Source organism: Takifugu rubripes, chromosome 3 (assembly GCF_901000725.2).
Source record: "Takifugu rubripes chromosome 3, fTakRub1.2, whole genome shotgun sequence".
NCBI classification, from domain to species: Eukaryota; Metazoa; Chordata; class Actinopteri; order Tetraodontiformes; family Tetraodontidae; genus Takifugu; species Takifugu rubripes.
The window spans coordinates 13,887,582-13,906,690 of record NC_042287.1 but is presented as its reverse complement, the minus strand read 5'-3'; the positions used below and the strand labels follow the sequence as shown (position 1 = coordinate 13,906,690).

The 19,109-nt window shown below is 46.9% G+C and overlaps 2 protein-coding genes and 1 non-coding gene across 12 annotated transcripts; 2 read left to right on the top strand and 1 right to left on the bottom strand.

Annotated features, from left to right (window-relative positions):
- Positions 1-705: 705 nt before the first annotated feature.
- LOC101067090 (translocating chain-associated membrane protein 1-like 1) lies at positions 706-4,084 on the bottom strand. The gene is made up of 11 exons (XM_003963427.3): positions 3,928-4,084; positions 3,171-3,231; positions 2,963-3,081; positions 2,648-2,764; positions 2,501-2,559; positions 2,335-2,419; positions 1,930-2,000; positions 1,677-1,781; positions 1,441-1,584; positions 1,198-1,358; positions 706-1,119 (listed from the first exon to the last, which is right to left on the bottom strand). The coding sequence occupies exons 1-11, from the start codon at positions 4,045-4,047 to the stop codon at positions 1,046-1,048; spliced, it is 1,116 nt and encodes a 371-aa protein (XP_003963476.1). The 5' UTR covers positions 4,048-4,084; the 3' UTR covers positions 706-1,045.
- Positions 4,085-4,249: 165 nt separating this feature from the next.
- LOC101068678 (protein kinase C-binding protein 1) lies at positions 4,250-18,963 on the top strand. Of its 10 annotated transcripts, none has more exons than XM_011602616.2 (22): positions 4,250-4,387; positions 6,227-6,462; positions 6,623-6,799; positions 10,994-11,064; positions 11,438-11,601; positions 12,482-12,703; positions 13,357-13,470; positions 13,596-13,688; positions 13,861-13,948; positions 14,029-14,084; positions 14,161-14,238; positions 14,322-14,437; positions 14,516-14,988; positions 15,122-15,250; positions 15,341-15,499; positions 15,600-16,112; positions 16,355-16,807; positions 16,888-17,027; positions 17,140-17,220; positions 17,298-17,376; positions 17,469-17,708; positions 17,851-18,963. In XM_011602616.2, exons 3-22 carry the CDS (start codon positions 6,786-6,788, stop codon positions 18,021-18,023), a joined length of 3,456 nt encoding a protein of 1,151 aa, XP_011600918.2. In that variant the 5' UTR covers positions 4,250-4,387; positions 6,227-6,462; positions 6,623-6,785; the 3' UTR covers positions 18,024-18,963. The 10 variants fall into 10 exon arrangements, with proteins under 10 accessions (XP_011600918.2, XP_029689738.1, XP_011600919.2 ...); XM_029833878.1 differs by having other exon boundaries at positions 6,564-6,799; positions 12,560-12,703; XM_011602617.2 differs by having other exon boundaries at positions 6,564-6,799; positions 16,963-17,027.
- trnak-cuu (transfer RNA lysine (anticodon CUU)) lies at positions 5,794-5,866 on the top strand. The gene has a single exon. It is a non-coding gene; the product is annotated as a tRNA-Lys (tRNA).
- Positions 18,964-19,109: the final 146 nt, after the last annotated feature.

The window sequence follows — 19,109 nt, the reverse complement described above, 5'->3', positions numbered from 1 at the left end:
GATTAACTAGTCCCCTGAAAACGCAAGGCAAATGGAACGCAACACAAGCCGAGTGATACGGACTACTGACGATATAAGGACACTTGAAGAAAGATTGTTTTAATTTGAATTAAACTAAACGCTGTTGCTTTGCACCGCTGCCTCTGCTGGTTGGAGCGAGTCAAAGCATACAAACTATCTTAAGTGGAAATAATAAATAAATCAAACCTCTTGCAGCAGTTGTAGAAAGGCCACTGAACGCATGTGTGTGCAGGTGTGTGTGTGTGTGTGTGTGTGAGAGAGAGACGCAAACTCAACAGCACAGGCAGGAAGGAGCCGTATAAAGTCTTTAGCCTTAAACCATCATGCATCGACGTTAACATACAAAAGACGGGAAATGCAGCCACGGAAGCGGGTCCTCGCTTCCCGATCATGCGATTCAACTGGCGGCGTCACAGGGTGCAGCCCCCCCCCTCCCGCCAACAGGTCACCTGCCCTGGGCGGGGTCACCTGCCCTGGGGTGCGGGGGTGGAGCGAGCAGACGAAAACACGCCTCAATCCTGCAACGCGCTGGATTTCAACGGCAGATATTGTCAGATGGTGGCAGTAGATGTCATTTAAGGGTCCCTCTGAGACCAAAGCACAATTCCAGAGAAACCAGCCGCCACGTACAGGAGACAAGAGGGCAAAAAGGTCAAATGAGACCCTGAAGTCAAAACTAGCTTCTTTTTTTTTTTAAAGCTACCGGGATGCCGACAGATTCCAATTGGGGTAAAGTGGCTAGTGAGGGATCGGTGAATTACACGTAAAAGGACACTTTGAAGAGCTAAATTTATCCGGTTAAAGCATCAGAACCAGCCAGTGTCCCCTGTGAACAGGACCCTAATTTACAATAAACTCCTCTGTTGGACAGGATTGAACCAGAAAGGGGACTCTGGTGTCGGGCTTCTGGGTCTGTTTGGAAAGAAGTGAGACAAAATCTGAAGCTGTGTGAAGCTGTGATGTGAGGCAGACCTCCCTCAGCCTGCCCCCCCCCCGTCCCACACGGCCCTCACGCCCTCCAGGCTTACGAAGCCTTGGCTTTCCTCGCTCTGGGTGAAGTTCTGTCTTCCGACCTGACCACCCCGTTGGTGGCGCCTCCTGCCGAGTCAAAGCAGAGTCGTTTCACTTAAAGATCTCCTCAGACTCAGGTCGAGGAAGAGGTTAGCAGACACTCACCCCTCGTGGGATCCCTTTTGTGGGGCTTGTTCTTTGGACTGACTGTTTTCTTCTTTGTAGCCTGGTTCTGACTGTGCTCCCTCCACTTTTTCAACTGAAAGTTGATGAATTTCCACATCATCCAGGCCTGTGTCAGGCAGATGGCCGCCAAGCAGGTCATCCTGAGAGGAAGACACAGTTTAACCATTAATATTCTACGAGCAGCCATTAAACGCACCTTCTGTCCCGCCGACTCAGGCTGACCTCACAGTGAGCACGTTGAAGTTGCCCTCGGCCAGAGAAAAGCCCTGATTTTCTATACGGGGCAGCCCGAAGCTGAACGTCAAGACGGAGAGCGTGAGGGTGAGGAGGCGGGCGATGACGAAGAGCAGGGCCCACAGAGTGAAGCTGCACGGATGAGAGGGGAGACGGCAGAACCGCTCAGGGAGAGGACGACAAAAAACAACCCCCAGGGTACAAAAACCGGCCAGAATCGATACCCCTTCTGCTTGTTCTCGTCGCTGAAGTAGAAGAGGCGGGATGCGTGGAACAGGAGCTCCACCAGGTAGTGAGGGACCAACAGGACCAGGCCCAGCCGGTGGAGGCTAAACGTGATTGGACGGAGAGAGAGGAAGCGATAAAGGAGCCCATCAGGACAAAACCCGGGAGATTTAACACTCCCATCTCAGCCAGATCAATAAAGCCGGAGAACTCTTTTTAGGGACAAAGACAGGCAAAGAACATTTCACCTACTTTAGTACGTAGGCACCAGTGATGTGGACAACATAAAGGCAAATGTAGTAGAGCTGACGGGGGATGTCCTCCTGCAAAACAGCACAACACAGAACTACCGATTTGCTCCCACGGAAACACCTCAGCGGTGAAATAAGAGGAACAATGACAAAATGATCACGATGCTGCCAAAAAATGAGTCTTCGGGAGACGGATCGCATCCGTTGACAGGCTGTGCTTCCAAAAAATCTGATTATCTGAGAAACATTTACAGCAAAGGCGCCGCCTTCATTTCTGCATTGAGAGAGATATTTTGCGCTGTTTTTCTTTAAAAAAATAAATTAATTAAATTCTTTTGCTTTTACGCTTCCTCGGTGAACTCTGGTTTGGCCTCTGCTGACCCAGACCACCTTTCCCCCTCCTCACCTTTCGTACTTTCTGGAAGTACAGCTCGGGCAGGGCGTGGAGCCAGTAGGCAATTTGGCAAATGTAGAAGAACTTGACCTGGAATCTGGACAGAGGACAAGTTGTGCTGGAACGAGAGTTGCAACTTTTCTTCCAGACACAGAGAAAAAGATAAAGGAGGACTTACACCATACGAGTGTGAGGGTAATCCTCCCACAGGAAAGTGGGATTTGTTGCAAAGTCCTCCTGTATGGGGGGGGGGGGGGGGGGGGAACAGCACGAGAGTGAGTCAAAGTCGTGCACGTGAGCGGCCCGACACCCTCCGCCCACATACCGCTGTGAGGATGCTGCAGCCCCAGATGAAGGAGAACAGGTAGAACACGGCCAGCTGTCCGGACTCGTTGAACTTGCTGTGCTTGGTCTTCGACAGGTGCAGCCTCCGGTTCATTTTCTGCAATTTAACCAAAACCAGGAGGTCAGACGAGGCGCCGCCACTTTCGCCTTCAACTTAATTCGGAAACGTCACAACGGGGTGAACGTTCTTTACATCGGTTGTGCCGATGCCCACCGCAGCCGACGCCTCACTGTGTCTAGGCCACCAAAATGGAATTTGATAGTTTTAAATGGTTTGTTTTAATGAGATACTCACATCCAGAATATACTCCTGTATCAAGGCATGAAGGATGACTCCAATGAGCAGGTAGAAAAACACAGTGGCCACATCTTTGGGCCCGTACTCGTAAAGATTCGCCGACTCGATCTTCTCATCTGCCAGGAAAAACATGGCGAAAAGGGTCAACGAAAGCGACAGAAGGGTGTCGGTCGGGAGAGAAGAGGAGCTAAAGATAGCGGCTCACCGTGAACTTGCGTTACGTTGTACTGGACGGTGATGAACATGATGGCAAACTTCGCTGTGACCTTGGACACAAAGGATCAAAATGAATACGCCGAAGGGGATCTCTTCACCGACAGACAGTCTGGGACGTTTAGTGGGATGAGGAGACAAAGGACTTTACACGTAAATACACATATCCTGATATATATCGTTTTAATGTCCACAAATTTGCCACGCGGACTCAAATCGAGTCTCGTTTATGGCAAAAGGACTGATGAGAGTCTGCGGCATCCCTCAGGGGTTGGTGTGGAGAATCACTAAGCTCCAATTTCTTTAAATCTAAATGCTGACTGGGTCTTCTCGGGCTGAAATGAGGAGAATGGACTCATACAGTAAAGGTGGACATTTCCTCGTGGTGCTTGGGTTTGGGTGGGGACAGGTTAGTGTGGGTTCCATTCAAACGCAGCTACATTCATCTCCGATCTCCCTCAACAAGCCGCTGCTGAGCAGCTCCGCAGCAGCGTGAGGCTGCGGCTGCTGCGGGCCACACGTCGGTGCGCTATGGAGGAGGAGGGTTAGCCAGCCGCTAAAGCCACCCGGTACCAACGGGCCGCCTCGCCATCTTCTCTGGCGACCAGTCAGACACACGGGCAGGGAAGGAGGCCTCACACGCCATCACCCGAACGCAGGAGAACCGCTGTCATGTCAGCTAATGATAGCAGCGGCTAACACCAGTCGGCTAACGCTGTTTACGCGCCTCTCCTGTCTGATCACAGTACCTCGAACATCAGGCCCAGGAGGATAACCATGGCCAAACATGACACCATGTCGGCGTGATTCTGGATCACGAACTCGTGGCTCAGCACCGGTGGGCTCTTGTTCTTTTTGCGGAAACCCATGGCTCATCGATACGGCTCTCTCTCCCCCGCCTGCGCTGGCTCCGGGATGGGTTCGTCGTTAGCCTGGTCGGGCCTGGACGTCTTAGCCGACGGGTTCTCCTCTGGGCTCTTCGCTCCACGGCGGTTCCGTAAACACAGTCAACCCGCTGCTCGGGTGTTCAAAAACAGTCATGAAGGTTCATCGGCGCAACCCAAACAACACTACAGAACACCCACTTCGCCCCCCTGCCTGCTGAAGTCACGTGACGGACCCTCCCACTTTAAAACCCCATTCATGAACCGCCCAGTGGCATTGACGTAGAAGGAGAACCCGGGACCGCGGTGCCTTCACGGAACACACGTAAATATCCCCTTTCACTTGTGATGATTCTGGACCGATCAGTTCTGATGCTGAATTCAATTGCTTTTAAAATTCGTACCAACAGCACATTCGTTTTAACACCATCTTGCATCAAATGTGCTCAATGTAAATGTGGATAAATACAATGGGTTCAGTATATTAAAGAGAAAAGCAACACTCGTTTTTTTTGTTTTTTTTAAATGCTGTACTACGTACAATTGAAATTAAGCGACAGATGATAACATACGAGCCCTTTTTGCTTTTAAGCAGCTACAGTTTCAGTGTTTTATCTTCGGCTGTTTGTTTTAATAGGAGCGAAAATCTGATGGTTAAGCTTCGGATGGACAGGCCCACTGACATTAGAGTAAACTATAGCTTCCCTTTCTTGTACGCAAGAGGTCAGTGTAAAACCTGCCAAGGTCCTGATCCATACAGCGCAGTATACTCAGGTGAAACGCGTGGATAACATGTGTTTGACATTTAATGGAGAGGAGAGGAGAGGAGAGGAGAGGAGAGGAGAGGAGAGGAGAGGAGAGGAGAGAGGAGAGGAGAGGAGAGGAGAGGAGAGGAGAGGAGGGGGAGGGGAGAGGAGCTAGTCAGTCTTGTTATGCAAAAATGTGTTTGCACATTGTATACATTTTGCAACTAGCTTTACAAAAATGTCAATATTAGAAGGAGTCTTCAACATATATACATCCATAGTAGTATATTACAGCCTCATGTATGAAAGGATATTATAAAAAAGATTTTCCTGCCTAATTAATACTGACAGAAAAGAGAGGAAAGATTATGCAGTTCTTACATATTTCTTAAGGTTCGTCAATTACTGAAAATACTGTGTCTAATCACAGAATCCGAATGCTTTATAGATTCCTGCTTTATTGAATTCTGCTTTATAGATTCCTGGAGAAAATCTGACGATATGAATAAATTGCGCTCTTCACTCTGACCCTATAGTATAATGGTGAGAAGCGAGTTCCAGCTAAGCAGCTAGTTTCATGGACTTGTGTGTTTCTAAAAGAGACAGCATTTATCTAATAATACGTATAGAAATTCTGTACAAAGGGTTTGGTGGCGGGTACGTTGTGGGTGGATTAGAGGTGCATAATAGCAGCCCTCCCCTCTGTCTAGTCTACCGACATCTTTATCTGCCCCCAATTTTAAATGCACGTTATGCACTCACATATACACGCCCAATAACCCCCGGTGGGAAGAACAGATTTAAGGGCTAACCAACCCGTGGACAACCACAATTTCACCCCCAGGGGTTATTGGGTCTTCTGTCTTTCTGTGCTCCTTGTGGCCTGTTGTCTGGTTTGTCTGGTGAGATAAGCCTAAAGTGTTCCAGTGTCAGACACGAACGGACACACCTGAGTATACAAATATAACAGATGGATTACGTCATCGCCCGGCTAGCTCAGTCGGTAGAGTTTGAGGCTCTTAACCTCAGGGTCGTTGGTTCGAGCCCCACGTTGGGCGCCAGTTTCGTTTTTCATTGTCTTCCTAAGAGCCATTTTGAGGATTTCTAGTCGATGTTTTCATTTCTGTACAATAAACCTATGTAATATGCCTTGTTCTGGAAATGAAAATGCTAAAAATGTCAGTATTAGAAACATATATTACAGGGTATAAATACAATATATTTTTCTGCCTCTAATAACTAAAAGTGACAGAAAAGAGAGGAAGGATTACATAATTTGCAATAGGTTTTACGTTTGACTTTATCTGTATTTGTGCTTCCATATCTTCTATAATATCTTGTATGTATATTCGACTTTACAATAATGCAGAATTAAAATCTGCACAGTAATAAGGACGCCCCCATTCCTCTCATTTCAGCTGGAATTGTCAAAATACGTGGCGGGCTGCAGCCTCTATTTTCACTGGTAACGGCCAACAAGGAGGGAGGAGTTTAAACAAAGGCCCTCTGAGCACAGAAAAAAACCGAGGCTTGTGAGAGAAGCCATGGTGTCCTGCTCTTCACGGTCCACATGCTGCCATTTCTACTGCTTAAGCCTTCAAATAAGACATCCGGCAAGTGATTCCACCCGGGGGATCTTACAACAGTGTTAAAGGTGGTTTGTATGTCAGAAATACTATCATTGATTGTGTTTTTTTTGCGGTTTTAGGCCTAGCTCTGTGCTTATTTTTCCTCTCCTGTCTCTGACACTCACAGTGCTGCCCCTGCCTGCACTGAACAAAGATAATTACTCAGGAAACATTTCCGCCAATCAGATGCAGCCTTGTATCCTGCCTGCGAGGAGAGCGACCAGTCAGGATCTGGCTAACATTGCCGGGGCCTGATCGCCTTGCCTGAAGAGCAGAGCCTTCCCCGGCTGAGGTCTGAGAGTGTCCTCCATGTTTTATAAGTGTTGACATAACAGTGTGTCAGGCAGCCATGCATCCACAGAGGTAAGCTCTGTCTTTTTTATCTCAACTCTCTGATAACAAACATGGCTTCCCTCTTGTCGTTGTGGTGACTGTTGGTTTCTCATGACAAATGTGCACACCTTAAAATCAGTTTAGTGTGCTGAGGAGGAGGAGGAGGAGGGGCTGGATTGGAGGCCTTACCAGGCCTCTGCGCTCCACAGCGCCGAGGGTGGGGGGTTGGGTAACGACTCTCACCCTTGCTCTCTCTCTGTGTCTCAGGGTCACATGGGTGCCCCAGACAACCAGGCTGCAATACAGGAGGCAGAGTGGACCATGGCAAATCCTTTTCCCTTTTTGATAATGCTAAAGAGAGTTGGATTTAGAAATGGCACCCACACTTGCCGTTGTGGCACTCTTATGTTGTAGCCTGGCAGAGAAAATAATGGGGGATGGGCAGTGAAGGAAGAGCTGGGGGGGGGGTGGTTGGGTATTATGTACCCTTTGTAAGTGGATTGGGTTTGCTGCTCTCTCTTGTGTCATGCCAGGCTGAGGCATAGATTTCAAACATGGTTGTTGGGAGGATGTGTCCTACAGGAACTAAATGACTGTTTTACTGTTGCACATGTGAAACGGATCCCGTCCAACTGTGTGGTTTGCGATGCATATAAAACAGAGCTGGGACCACAGCTTTTGCACATTTAGTCCATACGAACACGAAGTACTGAGGCGCAAATGACGTCCGCTGACTGCCGCGGGCGGTCAGCGGCTCCACGGTGCTGTTGTGTAACTGCTTCCTTCCCTCTCAGTGGCCATTTTAGAGGAGTCTTTCTACTTCAGGTCTCCTCCTCAGCGAGCAGGACAGGGAAACGACGAGGAATTTAACAGGCTTCAGAAATGAAGAGCCACTTAAATCATTCCAAACCACGGTGCTTTTTCCTCACTGTAGCCGGTTATTACCTGTTTTACCACCATGAAATACAGCACTGGGAGCACCTTTTCTGTCAATGTTCAACAATAGGCAGAGCTAATGTCTCTTGTTTTTTCATAGTCTGCGGCTAAATTCCAGCTAACCTTTTCTCCTGTGTAGTTACAAGGTCACCCTCAGCCGTGGTTACGCGTTTAACCTAAACTCTGCAAGGTGTCATCAGACACGTCGTGTTAGGTTGAAACACCTGGGCCTCCTTTAAAAGGCAAACTTAAAAACCCAGTTGGAATCGCAGAAACACATTACAGGTGCTAATATAACCTCCAAAGGGCCTCTTTAAAAAAAAAAAATCCACCCATTAACGCTGTCACATTCAGGAAAGTCGGTCAAATATGAGTGAACATAAACTGTCTCATGTGGGGGGAAATCTCTGCATTGCAGCAAAAAAAAAAAAAAGCTTTTTGAGAGGAAGAAGGGAGCCTGCACACGCTGATCCGTGTGGCACGGCGAAGCCGACCAATAACGCGGCGCTCTGTTGGCCCTCTAGCCAATTGCAGCGGCTGTTGAGGTTAAAGATTGACAGTCAGAGGGAGAGCAGCAAGGAGAGCAAGGGCCTTCTGGAAAATTCCACAGCCATTTTTGATTCAACATTTACAGCCTGATATAAAAATCCAGGTCAAACCTTTGTTTTATACAGGATATTCTGTGCATCTGATCACTAGGGGCGTTGTTTAGGATTGTATACATGTTTATGTTTAAGATAATTGCTGTCTGAAATGTAGACGAGGAGATTTTACCTTCTGATTTAACATTCTTTTATGTGTTCCAGCTAAATGAAAAGTCTCTAGAGAGCATTTCTATGGCTGCATGCAGTTTTAGTCAAGTGAAACCTGAATGTTTTGTCATTTCACAACATGTAATGGCCTCTCTGGAGCCTCGCTTTGAATTGGGTTGATTCCAGTTTCAGTTTTGGATCCACTGGAAAGAGTGCAGCCTGTGTAAAGAACGCAGCTCCTAAGAAAATTCCTGTTTCCCGACATGTTCGGCCGTTTGATGTGTCAAAAACCACGTGTTCTTTTGAGCTCCAGAGGAAGGAATTTCTGATCTGAGGGCAGCTTCACAGTGTTGGGTTTCTCTTTCTTCTCCCTGAAATCTAATTATTTTATGACGGCAGCCTTCACGCTGGGAGACGGGAGTCTTTCCGCGCGTCTCTTCTGCCTCTGCACCTCCTCTGTGTCTCCAGTGCCGCGCGGGTCCGTCCCGACGTGGCCGAGGTCCTAGAAAATTTTTGGATCGTAATCTCCACAGATCTCCCTGGTCCTCCTGCGTGGATGTGCCAGTGCTCGAGTCTGAGCCTTGGAGTGGGGGATGGGGGCGAGGGGGGAGGGGAGCAAGCTGTGGCCTCCATTTTCTGTGACGAGAGAACCCGGCTCGTCTCTCACAGGAGTGGAAAGGCATTGAGTCACTGTTGTTTCCTTTTTGTCCATCAGGTACTGCTCACAGAAGGGAATACTGTCAGTGTTTTCTGGAACTCACCTCTTTCTGGATCTAAATATCCCCAATTCTGCTGCGGATTTATCCACCTTAACGCTCCTTGTGTGATACAGCAGAGCTGATCTGAGAGATCACCTTGGACCAGATTCCATTTTTACTTTTACAGCTCTCGTTGCTAGTTGTGTCGGGGTGGCAGATGTGTGCGTGTTTGTGCCGCTGTGTTCTGTAGCTCTGACTGCTGATGGCGGCGTTCTCTTTGCAGGGCTGTGCTACACGTACCGACTTGGCTAGCATTTGATGTTCATGTGGGCCTCGTTTGTTCTCTCAGTCCGGAACAGGAAGGCCCCATAGGGGTGTGCGTGTGCGTGTGTGTGTGCGTGTGTGTGTGTGAGAGAGAGATTATTGGCAGTCACATGACATATTTCTTAAGATTCTTTGCTAAAGCACTTTTTTGCCATTTTTAAAGAAAGGAAGAATTTAAAAGCATTGCTCTTTAAAGTTTCTAAAACTGTTGGTGCCTGTTTGATTACAAGAATGAACAACCTTCTACTGTAGCACCTGTGATTGTGCTGTAATAGCTGGTATTTTCTTTGACATAGTGACAAACTTTAACGTCGATTTAAACATTCACGCTCTCAGTTCTGCTGCCTTTTACTGCTTTGTTTGCTCTGTGGTGCACAAACTGGCTGCCGCTGACGTGACATTTGATCAACTTTGCCTGGAATGTCCCTTCGAGGCTGGAGGAGGGGCAGAAGAACGTTCCTCCATGTTCAGACAGGGCAAAAATAAGAAGCTTATCCCACAAATGCGGTTGACCTTTGAGTTGCAACCTGGAAACCAATTGTCCTAGATGGAAATCAGAGCTGCGGCCAGTTGCTACAAACTGGTCAAGTGTGTGACCTGTCAGGGGTCCTTGCAGGGGTTTTCTTCTTGGGGATAGTGAATGAAGGCTACATCCTTGGAACGAGGCCCTCTGTTGCTCTGACAAAGGAGGAGCTAAACACTGAAAGACTCTTTTAAATCAAGACATTCCCTTTCTTTTTCCTATTTCTGGAAATAACAGGAAACCTGGACCAAAGTGTTGGGGGAGCTAGCTTCTCTCCTGCCTGGGGTTGGTTAGAAATACTGTATTTAAAGGAATAACTGACCAACATTTCTGATATTAAAAGGCTTATGTGAACACGGTCATGGAGGTGTTTCTGTAATTCCACAGGTGTTGACGTGAATAGATCATGAACAGGAAATTGATGCTATTTTGTCCAATTGCTGTCTGCCTTTAAAAATCCGGCCTGAAATCCTCAGAGGTTTCCTTGAACGATCACCATCACAATGAGACCCCCCCCCCCCCCGCCCCCATCCTCAAGCTGTATGGACCACTCCCACTCCATACCATAAGGCTATTTATGTTAGCAACCGTCCTGACTGAGAACTACCAAAGCCTCACGCTGGGTTCTCACAGGCCACCGGAGGTGCGGTGTAACGTCAGCAAAACGGCCCCGCGCTCCCTCGTGAATATCAACATCGCTTTGAGGGAGATGGGGGTTGCCATGGCGATTGTTCCCTTTATCTGCTTTTGGAAGCTAAAGTCGTATTGCGTGTAATTTGTGGCCGATGACACAGAGGCAGACATGTTAAAAACGTATGACAACAATATCAGTGGAAACCTGTGGAGTCCCTACTGGCAGATCCTGTGGGACACTGGTGCCTTAGGTGGTGTTCCAGTTGTTTACTGTTATGCCGACGTGGGCTCTGAACACCCTTGATGACTTTGCCTCTCTTTCTGTGTTTCTGTGTGCTCCTGCACGGGCGCTCTGCAGTCTGGCAGAGGACGAGGTGAAGACAGAGGCTGATGTGGTAGAGGGGATGGATGCGTCCGTGCGATCCAAAGGTAAGCCTCGCAGGCCGGGGAAGCCTGCGTTAACGACGCGCTCATTTCCATTTCAGAGAAACGTCGAGCTCGGTTCCTTTTAAGGTTCACGCATTTTCAAGCTTTCCTTTTTTTGGGTTGCTTTATGAGGATCGTTTTGGCTTGGCTGCCTGCATGGTTAGATTTTCTGTTTATGTCTACAGAATCTTGCTTTACTAGTGATTGGGCGGAATGTTAGACCAGCGTGACGGGTGTCACAAGACACTTAAATATTATTGTAAAGATGGATGGCTCATCGTCTATGAAATGTCACAGATCATTAGTGATGGTTTGTTTAGTATTGGTTGTGGTGTTTCTGTCCAATTGTTGTAATAATTTGACTGTCTGCTTCCAGTCCCTGATCCAACTGGGTCAGCTGACCGTCCACTGGTGCCACAAAAGAGGAAGGTGTCGAGTCCCACTCATTCCTCCAATGGACACTCTCCCACAGAGACATCTCCAAGCCCTCTGAAGAAAAAGAAGAAGCCAGGGGGCGTTAATTCCAACAGCAAGGACCAGGTAGGAGAGGAGATCTAGTCCGCTGTCCTTACTCATCATAGGCCAAAGTAGCTGGTCCTCTGATCTTCAAGTTTCTGTATAAACTCTCGGAGCTTAGTTGAGGTGATAGGCCTCATTTGAGTGTGTTCGGTGCCTTTTAACACAAATACACTCTCTAAAATGAATACCAGCCTACGTTCTGGGTGTCAGCACTGCTCTCTCCTGTAGCCATTGATGTTGTAGTCGTGGTTCTGAAATTTATTCGTAGAGGTACTGACTTATTCTCGTGTCCACTTTTGGCACTTAAAGATGGACAAATGTACCTGCTGTGAGGGTGGATGTGCATTGATACGATCAGAGTTTTGTGTGTCAGATCACAGTTATTGTAATGTTAAACACTTTGCATGCTCACATTTACTTACCTCGCTAAATATGTGGGTCAATTTTGTCTTCGAACTGGGTTGTGTGATTCCAGGTTGCCTGTTGAGCATGTAAAGATAAACAGTCAACTACTGTAGTATGTTCGGGGGTGGGTGGGTGGGTGGGGGGGTCGTCTGAATGTCTTTACCTGTCATCATCATTAGTAGACTACTGTGTCTTGTGTTTGCTCTCGGGTGGATATCTGGAAGCACACACCCTGAAACCTGTTAGGTTAGATTGTTGTTGCTCCTAGTCTGGTTTACTTTGAATGAAATTTTCAAGAATATGACTAATGTTTAGCTAAATCGTTATTTAATTTGCTAAATTTGGTTTCTTGTTTATTCTATTTGCTGCGCTGCTGATCTTGCTTATCCCTCCTTGCCGTTGCCTTGTTCCCGTTGTTTCTGTTGTACTGCACCTTTTTTGTGTTCTTGCTTGTTTTTTGAAACCTGCCCCCTTGTTTCTCTTGCCTGCATTTCAGTCAGAGCTAAGACATGGTCCCTTTTACTATATGAAGCAGCCAGCACTCACCACAGACCCTGTTGATGTTGTACCGCAGGACGGAAGGAATGACTTCTACTGCTGGCTGTGCCACCGCGAGGGTCAGGTGCTCTGCTGTGAGCTCTGCCCCAGGGTGTACCACGCCAAGTGCCTCAAACTACCAGCTGAGCCCGAGGGCGACTGGTTCTGTCCAGAGTGTGAGGTATCTCTCGGAAGATGCGCGCGCGTGTGTATTGCACGGGATACACAAATTTGGGCAGAGCTGCAGTCTGTAACTTCAAGTTTCATTCAGCACCATGACGGCACTGGGAATGAGACTATTTTGGGAACAGATGAGTAAACTCTGAAAATTATGAACGCACAGCCCCAGTAAATGTCCCAGAAGACGATCAAAACGCGGATGGGGATTGGTGAAGCTTCTGCCTGAATCACGAGTTTGCAGGTTTCTGCCGTGCAAGTGGAGATAAATGGGAGAGGGAGCAGAGCTGCTTCCGCAGGCGTCTGACACCTGATTCCCAGGAGTTACAGACTGCGGCTCACATTTACCATGCCGACCATGAAGGAGTCTTAAACTACGTGCTACTGAAATTCAGAGCGCACATTCCTCGACTTCTGTATAGGTCTTAAGACGTTAAACAGTGTGACGCCCAAGTCACACCATCTACAAGTCTAATGCATTAGAATAAATATTTGATCTGCCTGTTTGTATTTCTAAATGGGAGCAGCTTTGAAAATGAAGCCTAAACGAGAGAGCAGATGGGGTTAGCATTACATGCTGTCATTGTTCAGCTATTTTGTGTGATGCCGGTTACTGTATTTATTCACTGAGCTCATCATATTTTTATCTTGTTGCAGAAAATAACAGTTGCTGAATGCATTGAAACCCAGAGTAAAGCAATGACAATGTTGACAATAGACCAACTGTCCTATTTACTCAAATTCGCTCTTCAAAAGATTAAACAACCTGGGGTAAGTAAATACGTGGCATTCCAGCTGAGTATGGCTAACTCTAAAGTGTTTAATATCAATACACCAAAGAAGATGGGATGCATTTTGGCTTCTTCACCTTTTTCTTTCTTGCTTTTATTGAGCAGACAGAACCTTTTCAGAAACCAGTGTCTCTGGAGCAGCACCCAGATTATGCAGAGTACATTTTCCACCCTATGGACCTGTGTACACTAGAGAAGGTAAGTGTATGGCCAGAATGACCTCTTAGACATAGCAAACCCCTGTCAAATCATACTGATACAAGTGGAAATGAAGAAAATGCACCATAAACAACAACCAACGTAGAATAAATGGAAGTAATCATACTTGGCTTTTTGGAATATAAAATAATGATGTTATGTCTTTTGATAGAATATCAAAAAGAAAATGTACGGCTGCACGGAAGCATTTCTTGCTGATATGAAATGGATCTTACACAACTGCATCATCTACAACGGAGGTAGGCCTCTTTATCTGTAACGGCGTTCTGTGGAGCTGCGAGTTTATCGAACAAGTATTAACACACCGACTTCATTCCAGGCAATCACAAATTAACGGCAACCGCAAAAGTCATTGTCAAGATTTGTGAGCATGAGGTACGGAAGTGATTTATTAAAAAAAACCCCAAAAGCAGCAACGACCGTGTTTAAATAAACCCTCCTCTTGTTCCAGATGAATGAGATTGAAGTGTGTCCAGAATGCTACCTGTCCTCATGCCAAAAAAGGGAAAACTGGTTTTGTGAGCCATGTGTAGGTCTTCATGCTCTTTTAAAGCAGAGTTTAGAAACTGTTTTTAAGGTACGATGCAAATAATTGTTCTTTTTCCCTAATAGAGTCAACCCCATCCTTTGGTCTGGGCCAAGCTGAAGGGATTTCCTTTCTGGCCAGCAAAAGCACTTCGGGAAAAAGATGGGCAGGTAGACGCACGCTTCTTTGGACAACACGACAGGTGAGATTAGCTAATAAACATGACAAGCATCTGTGGAACTAAGCTAAGGCTTTCTCACGTGATTGCACCTTTATGCAGAGCCTGGGTCCCCATCAACAACTGCTACCTCATGTCCAAAGAGATCCCCTTCTCTGTCAAAAAAACAAAGAGCATTTTCAACAGTGCCATGCAAGAAATGGAAATTTATGTAGAAAACATTCGCAAGAAATTCGGGGTCTTCAACTACGCCCCCTTCCGCACCCCGTACACACCCAACAACCAGCTACAGATGCTCTTGGACCCGTCCAACCCCAGCGCTGGGGCAGTGAAGACTGAGAAACTGGATAAACTTCGCTTCAATTTTGATATAACTGCATCTCCCAAGATGGTCCTCGGCAAGACGCCCACCCCCAGCGGCATGAGCCGAAGGGTCTCCACCACAGACGTGCCGCGGTCTCCTATGAGTACCACCTCTTCAGTTCACACTGGGTCTGATGGGGAGGACACTGAAAAGGCCCCAAGAAATCCTTCTTTCCACTACAGCACCGGAGAAGAGTCAATGGATTGTACTGGTAAATCAATATTAGTTTCCAGGATCTGCATGTTAAATACAGATATAAATATGAACGCATCTAGATGTTAGATTAGTAAATCAAGTAAACCTCAGGCAGAAATAACAATAATATTTTTTTGTTCTAAATATAGCCTCTCCTGTCTCGGGGAAGATGGGTCCTGCAGGCAGTGTGACTGCCAGCCCAAAGGCCTTTAACCCTGGACTGGTGCCCAAGCAGGAGCGGACTGCAGGGACGGGCAGCATCCTCAATCTCAACCTGGGTCAGCAGCAGCAGAAGCAGCAGCACAGACATCCTGATAAGGTTCTCCCCATTCTTGTCACGCTGATAGCATCATTTGTTTTCTTTTCAGATCGGGTGAAGGCTGAGATGGATCTGAAGGAGCTGAGTGAGACTGTGCAACAACAACAGCAGCAAAGCCAACAGCAGGGAGGTCCAGTCTCCCTCAATACCCCAAAGAGACCCATCAGGAGCTTGGACAAGACTATTGAGAGCTGCAAGGCTCAGCTTGGTCAGTAATTATCTAGTTTGGTTCTAGAAATAAAGAACCAGCAGTGTGTAAAAAAACAAAACAAAACAGAGAAATATAAAAAAAATCTTTATTTTTACAGGGATAGATGAAATTTCTGAAGATGTGTATAAAGGTGTGGACCACAGTGACTCGGAGGACTCGGAGAAATCGGACTCGAGTGACAGCGAGTATCTGAGTGATGAAGAACACAGACCAAAGAGCTCCAACCAGGATGACAAAGACAAAGCAGAGAGAAAATGGCCAAAAGCAAACGCAGAGGGAGATACGAAGGACGGAGTTACGGCAAAAGCAGATAAAGGCGCCCCTGAATCAGCACTAAAAGACAAGCAGGCTAGTAACGGACCAGAAAGGGACTTGCAGGACAAGCCCGTAGTGCCCCAATCTCAGCCCGCCTCTGAAAAACCCAAAGCCCCAGAGGAGAGCAGAGCGGCTGCCACCAAATCAGCGGCTGAACAGGACTCTGATTCTGAGCGGGAGCTGGTGATTGACCTAGGGGATGAACAAGGAGGCCATGACTCAAAGAGGGCTAGAAAAGACGCTGGCGCTTCTACGGCCAAAACACCCAAAGAGTCTAATGTTGCCAAGATGGAAGGTGAGGCCTTTAGCTTTACTCGCTTTACTTGATGGAAGAACTAGAACAGCCCATTCTCAGTCATTTGTTAACAACCTGTAGATGGTTTCAGTCTGTAGCTGCGTTTTATTTTATTTATGGAGGACAGATGCTCTGTGGTTTTACCCTTTTGTCACATTTTCTATTCAATTTTTCACTCTGTCTAGCATAAAAAAGTAGCGTTCACATTTACTCTAGTAGAACAGTGATTGTTGTTTTTACAGGTAAGGTACCGTCATCTGCGGCAGCAACCACGCCGTCACGGGACGCCAGCCTTAACCAGAAAGAACCCGCTGGCACAACAGTCATAAACTCTGCAGCTTCCAGTCAAACCAGTACTAGCCCAGCCACCAGTGGGTCCAGCAGTGCCCCGACTCCTGCTTCCACCTCTGTTTCCACAACAGCCCCAGCACCTGTCAAGAAACAGCGCCCCCTGTTGCCAAAGGAGACGGCACAAGCGGTGCAACAGGCCGTCGTCTGGAACCCGTCCAAGTTTCAGACCTCGTCGCAGAAATGGCACATGCAGAAGGTTCAAAGGCAGCACGGCGAGCAGTCGGCGGCGCAGACGCAGAGTCAGACACGCAGTCCGCAGCACCCGCAGCCACAGCAGCAGAACTCCTCCTCTTCCTCTTCCTCCTCCTCCAGCACCCGCTACCAGACCAGACAAGCAGTCAAGGGTACATGCACAAACACTCTAACCCTAGGAAACATGAATTAATATTTTGATAGTATGTGTTGACTTCGTCTGCATCTGCAGTGCAACAGAAAGATGTGCCTCAGAATGCTTCATCAACTGCAGGCCAGGCCTCATCATCCTCTCCTTTAATGACAGGAGACGTGCCGATCCCCACAGTGTCGGCAGACGTGGCTGCAGATATAGCCAAGTACACAAACAAGGTATATTACACTTCAACCCTTAGAGAGACAAAAGTACCAGACCTGCCGTTGGATTACCTCTCGATCTGTTCGCTGGATTCTTGCAGGATGGTTAAAATGTTTTTATGTGCAGATCATGGAGACGATCAAAGGGACAATGACGGAAATCTACAGTGACCTGTCCAAGAGCACAACGGGAAACACAATTGCAGAGGTGAATTCAGGAGCGTGTGCTGGTGCAGGTCATCGTTTCTTGCTGAATGTTTAACCTGAGCGTCACCTGTGCCACAGATTCGGCGCCTGCGGATAGAGATCGAGAAGCTTCAGTGGCTGCATCAGCAAGAGTTGTCGGAGATGAAGCACAACCTCGGTAGGTTCAACCGAGAGCTGAATCCAGCAGCAGACGTCCGACAGTTGACCGGATAAATGAGCCGTTTTCATTTGGTTCTGGGGTAAATGCAGAGCTCACAATGGCGGAGATGAGGCAGAGCCTGGAGCAGGAGCGGGAGCGGTTGGTGGCCGAGGTGAAGAAGCAGATGGAGGCGGAAAAGCAGCAGGCCGTGGACGAGACCAAGAAGAAACAGTGGTGCGCCAACTGCAGGAAAGAGGCCATCTTCTACTGCTGCTGGAACACCAGTTACTGCGATTACCCCTGTCAGCAAGCCCACTGGCCCGAGCACATGAAGTCCTGCACGCAGTCCGGTAACAAACACTCACGGCTGCTCTAGTTTAAATCGTTTAGCTGTTGTTGGCCAGACATGTGAACAATATTCATATAGTAGTTGCCAAAACCAAGTCTGCAGAAGGCCACAGTTTCTTATTTCCTGTTGTGCTTTTCTGCCAGCCACAGCTTCACAGCAGGAAACAGAAACTGAGCCCAACTCGGACCCTGCAGTCAAACCATCGGGCCACTCTCCCACTACACAGCCCCCGGCAACAGGGTCCGTATCAGACAAAAGCAACTCTCCCTCGTGTGCGGAAAAGAGCAAAGACAGCGCAGGGGTGACTGTGACCTAACGACGACACTACAAGTACTCTTAAAAGACTTCGGTTTGGCCCCTCAGACACGAGCGGCGAGGCCCTGCCTTTGTGCACCAAATCACCTTTTCGTTCTCACTCCTCATATCTACTTTGTGGACATTTTTTGGGTCATGGCTTCCACAGGTCCGTGTTCAGGTGGTGTCATCATGTGAAAGTAGTCTTGAGAAATAAAATGTGACTCTGTATCTTTTCATGATGTGGTTTTGTTTAACTGTTACTTATTTTTTTTTCCACATTTGAGAAAGATTGTATCTAGTCTGTTGGAGGTTTTCTGTGTTGTCTTTCAATGCTGCTCTGAGGTAGCCTACGTTACGGCTGTTTTTATTTTGGAGATTGTTTTCCACAATATGAGACAGAAATCCATAAAGCCATGGGCAGTTGACATTTTCAGCCATATTTTAATTTTTTTTTGAGTTATGCAAGTTTTATTATTCTTTTAATCAACATCAACTTTATCAGCTGAGGTCTTTTGCAAGTTAAAACATGTTTTCTTACCATGTGAAAGGCGGCATTTTGACTCATAACAATTTTGTATTGTAGTTCTTCATTGTATAAACCCACACAAAACTATGTGATTTATTAAGGAAAAAAAAGCATAAAAAATGTATAAATATTTTGTAAGAATATGCCTGAACAATATTTATAGTGTTATGTTTTATAGTATGTTTAATGAAATCACATTTCTATGTGTCTAAACAAAATTATTTGACAATAAATCACTTAAAATGAATGTCAGCTCTCATTGAACGCTCTGTTACCCAAAGCTGGTTTAATCGTGGTCAGGATCCGTCTATGAACTGGTTTGTTGACTAGAAACTGCATTAATGCCTGGATATTTCCTGTGAGCATGTGTGTTCTGAGCTTGTTTCTCGTTTGTGTTTACAAATGTACATACAATAAATGGAAGTAAAATATATCAAATGGCTCTTAACTTTGTACGTCGAGCCTATATTATATTATATTATTTATTTATTTATTATTGCCGCCATGGGAGTAGGTTATGTCTGTACTCCGACTGCCTTTATTTTTCTCCTCCGTATTGACACTAAAATACCCACAATT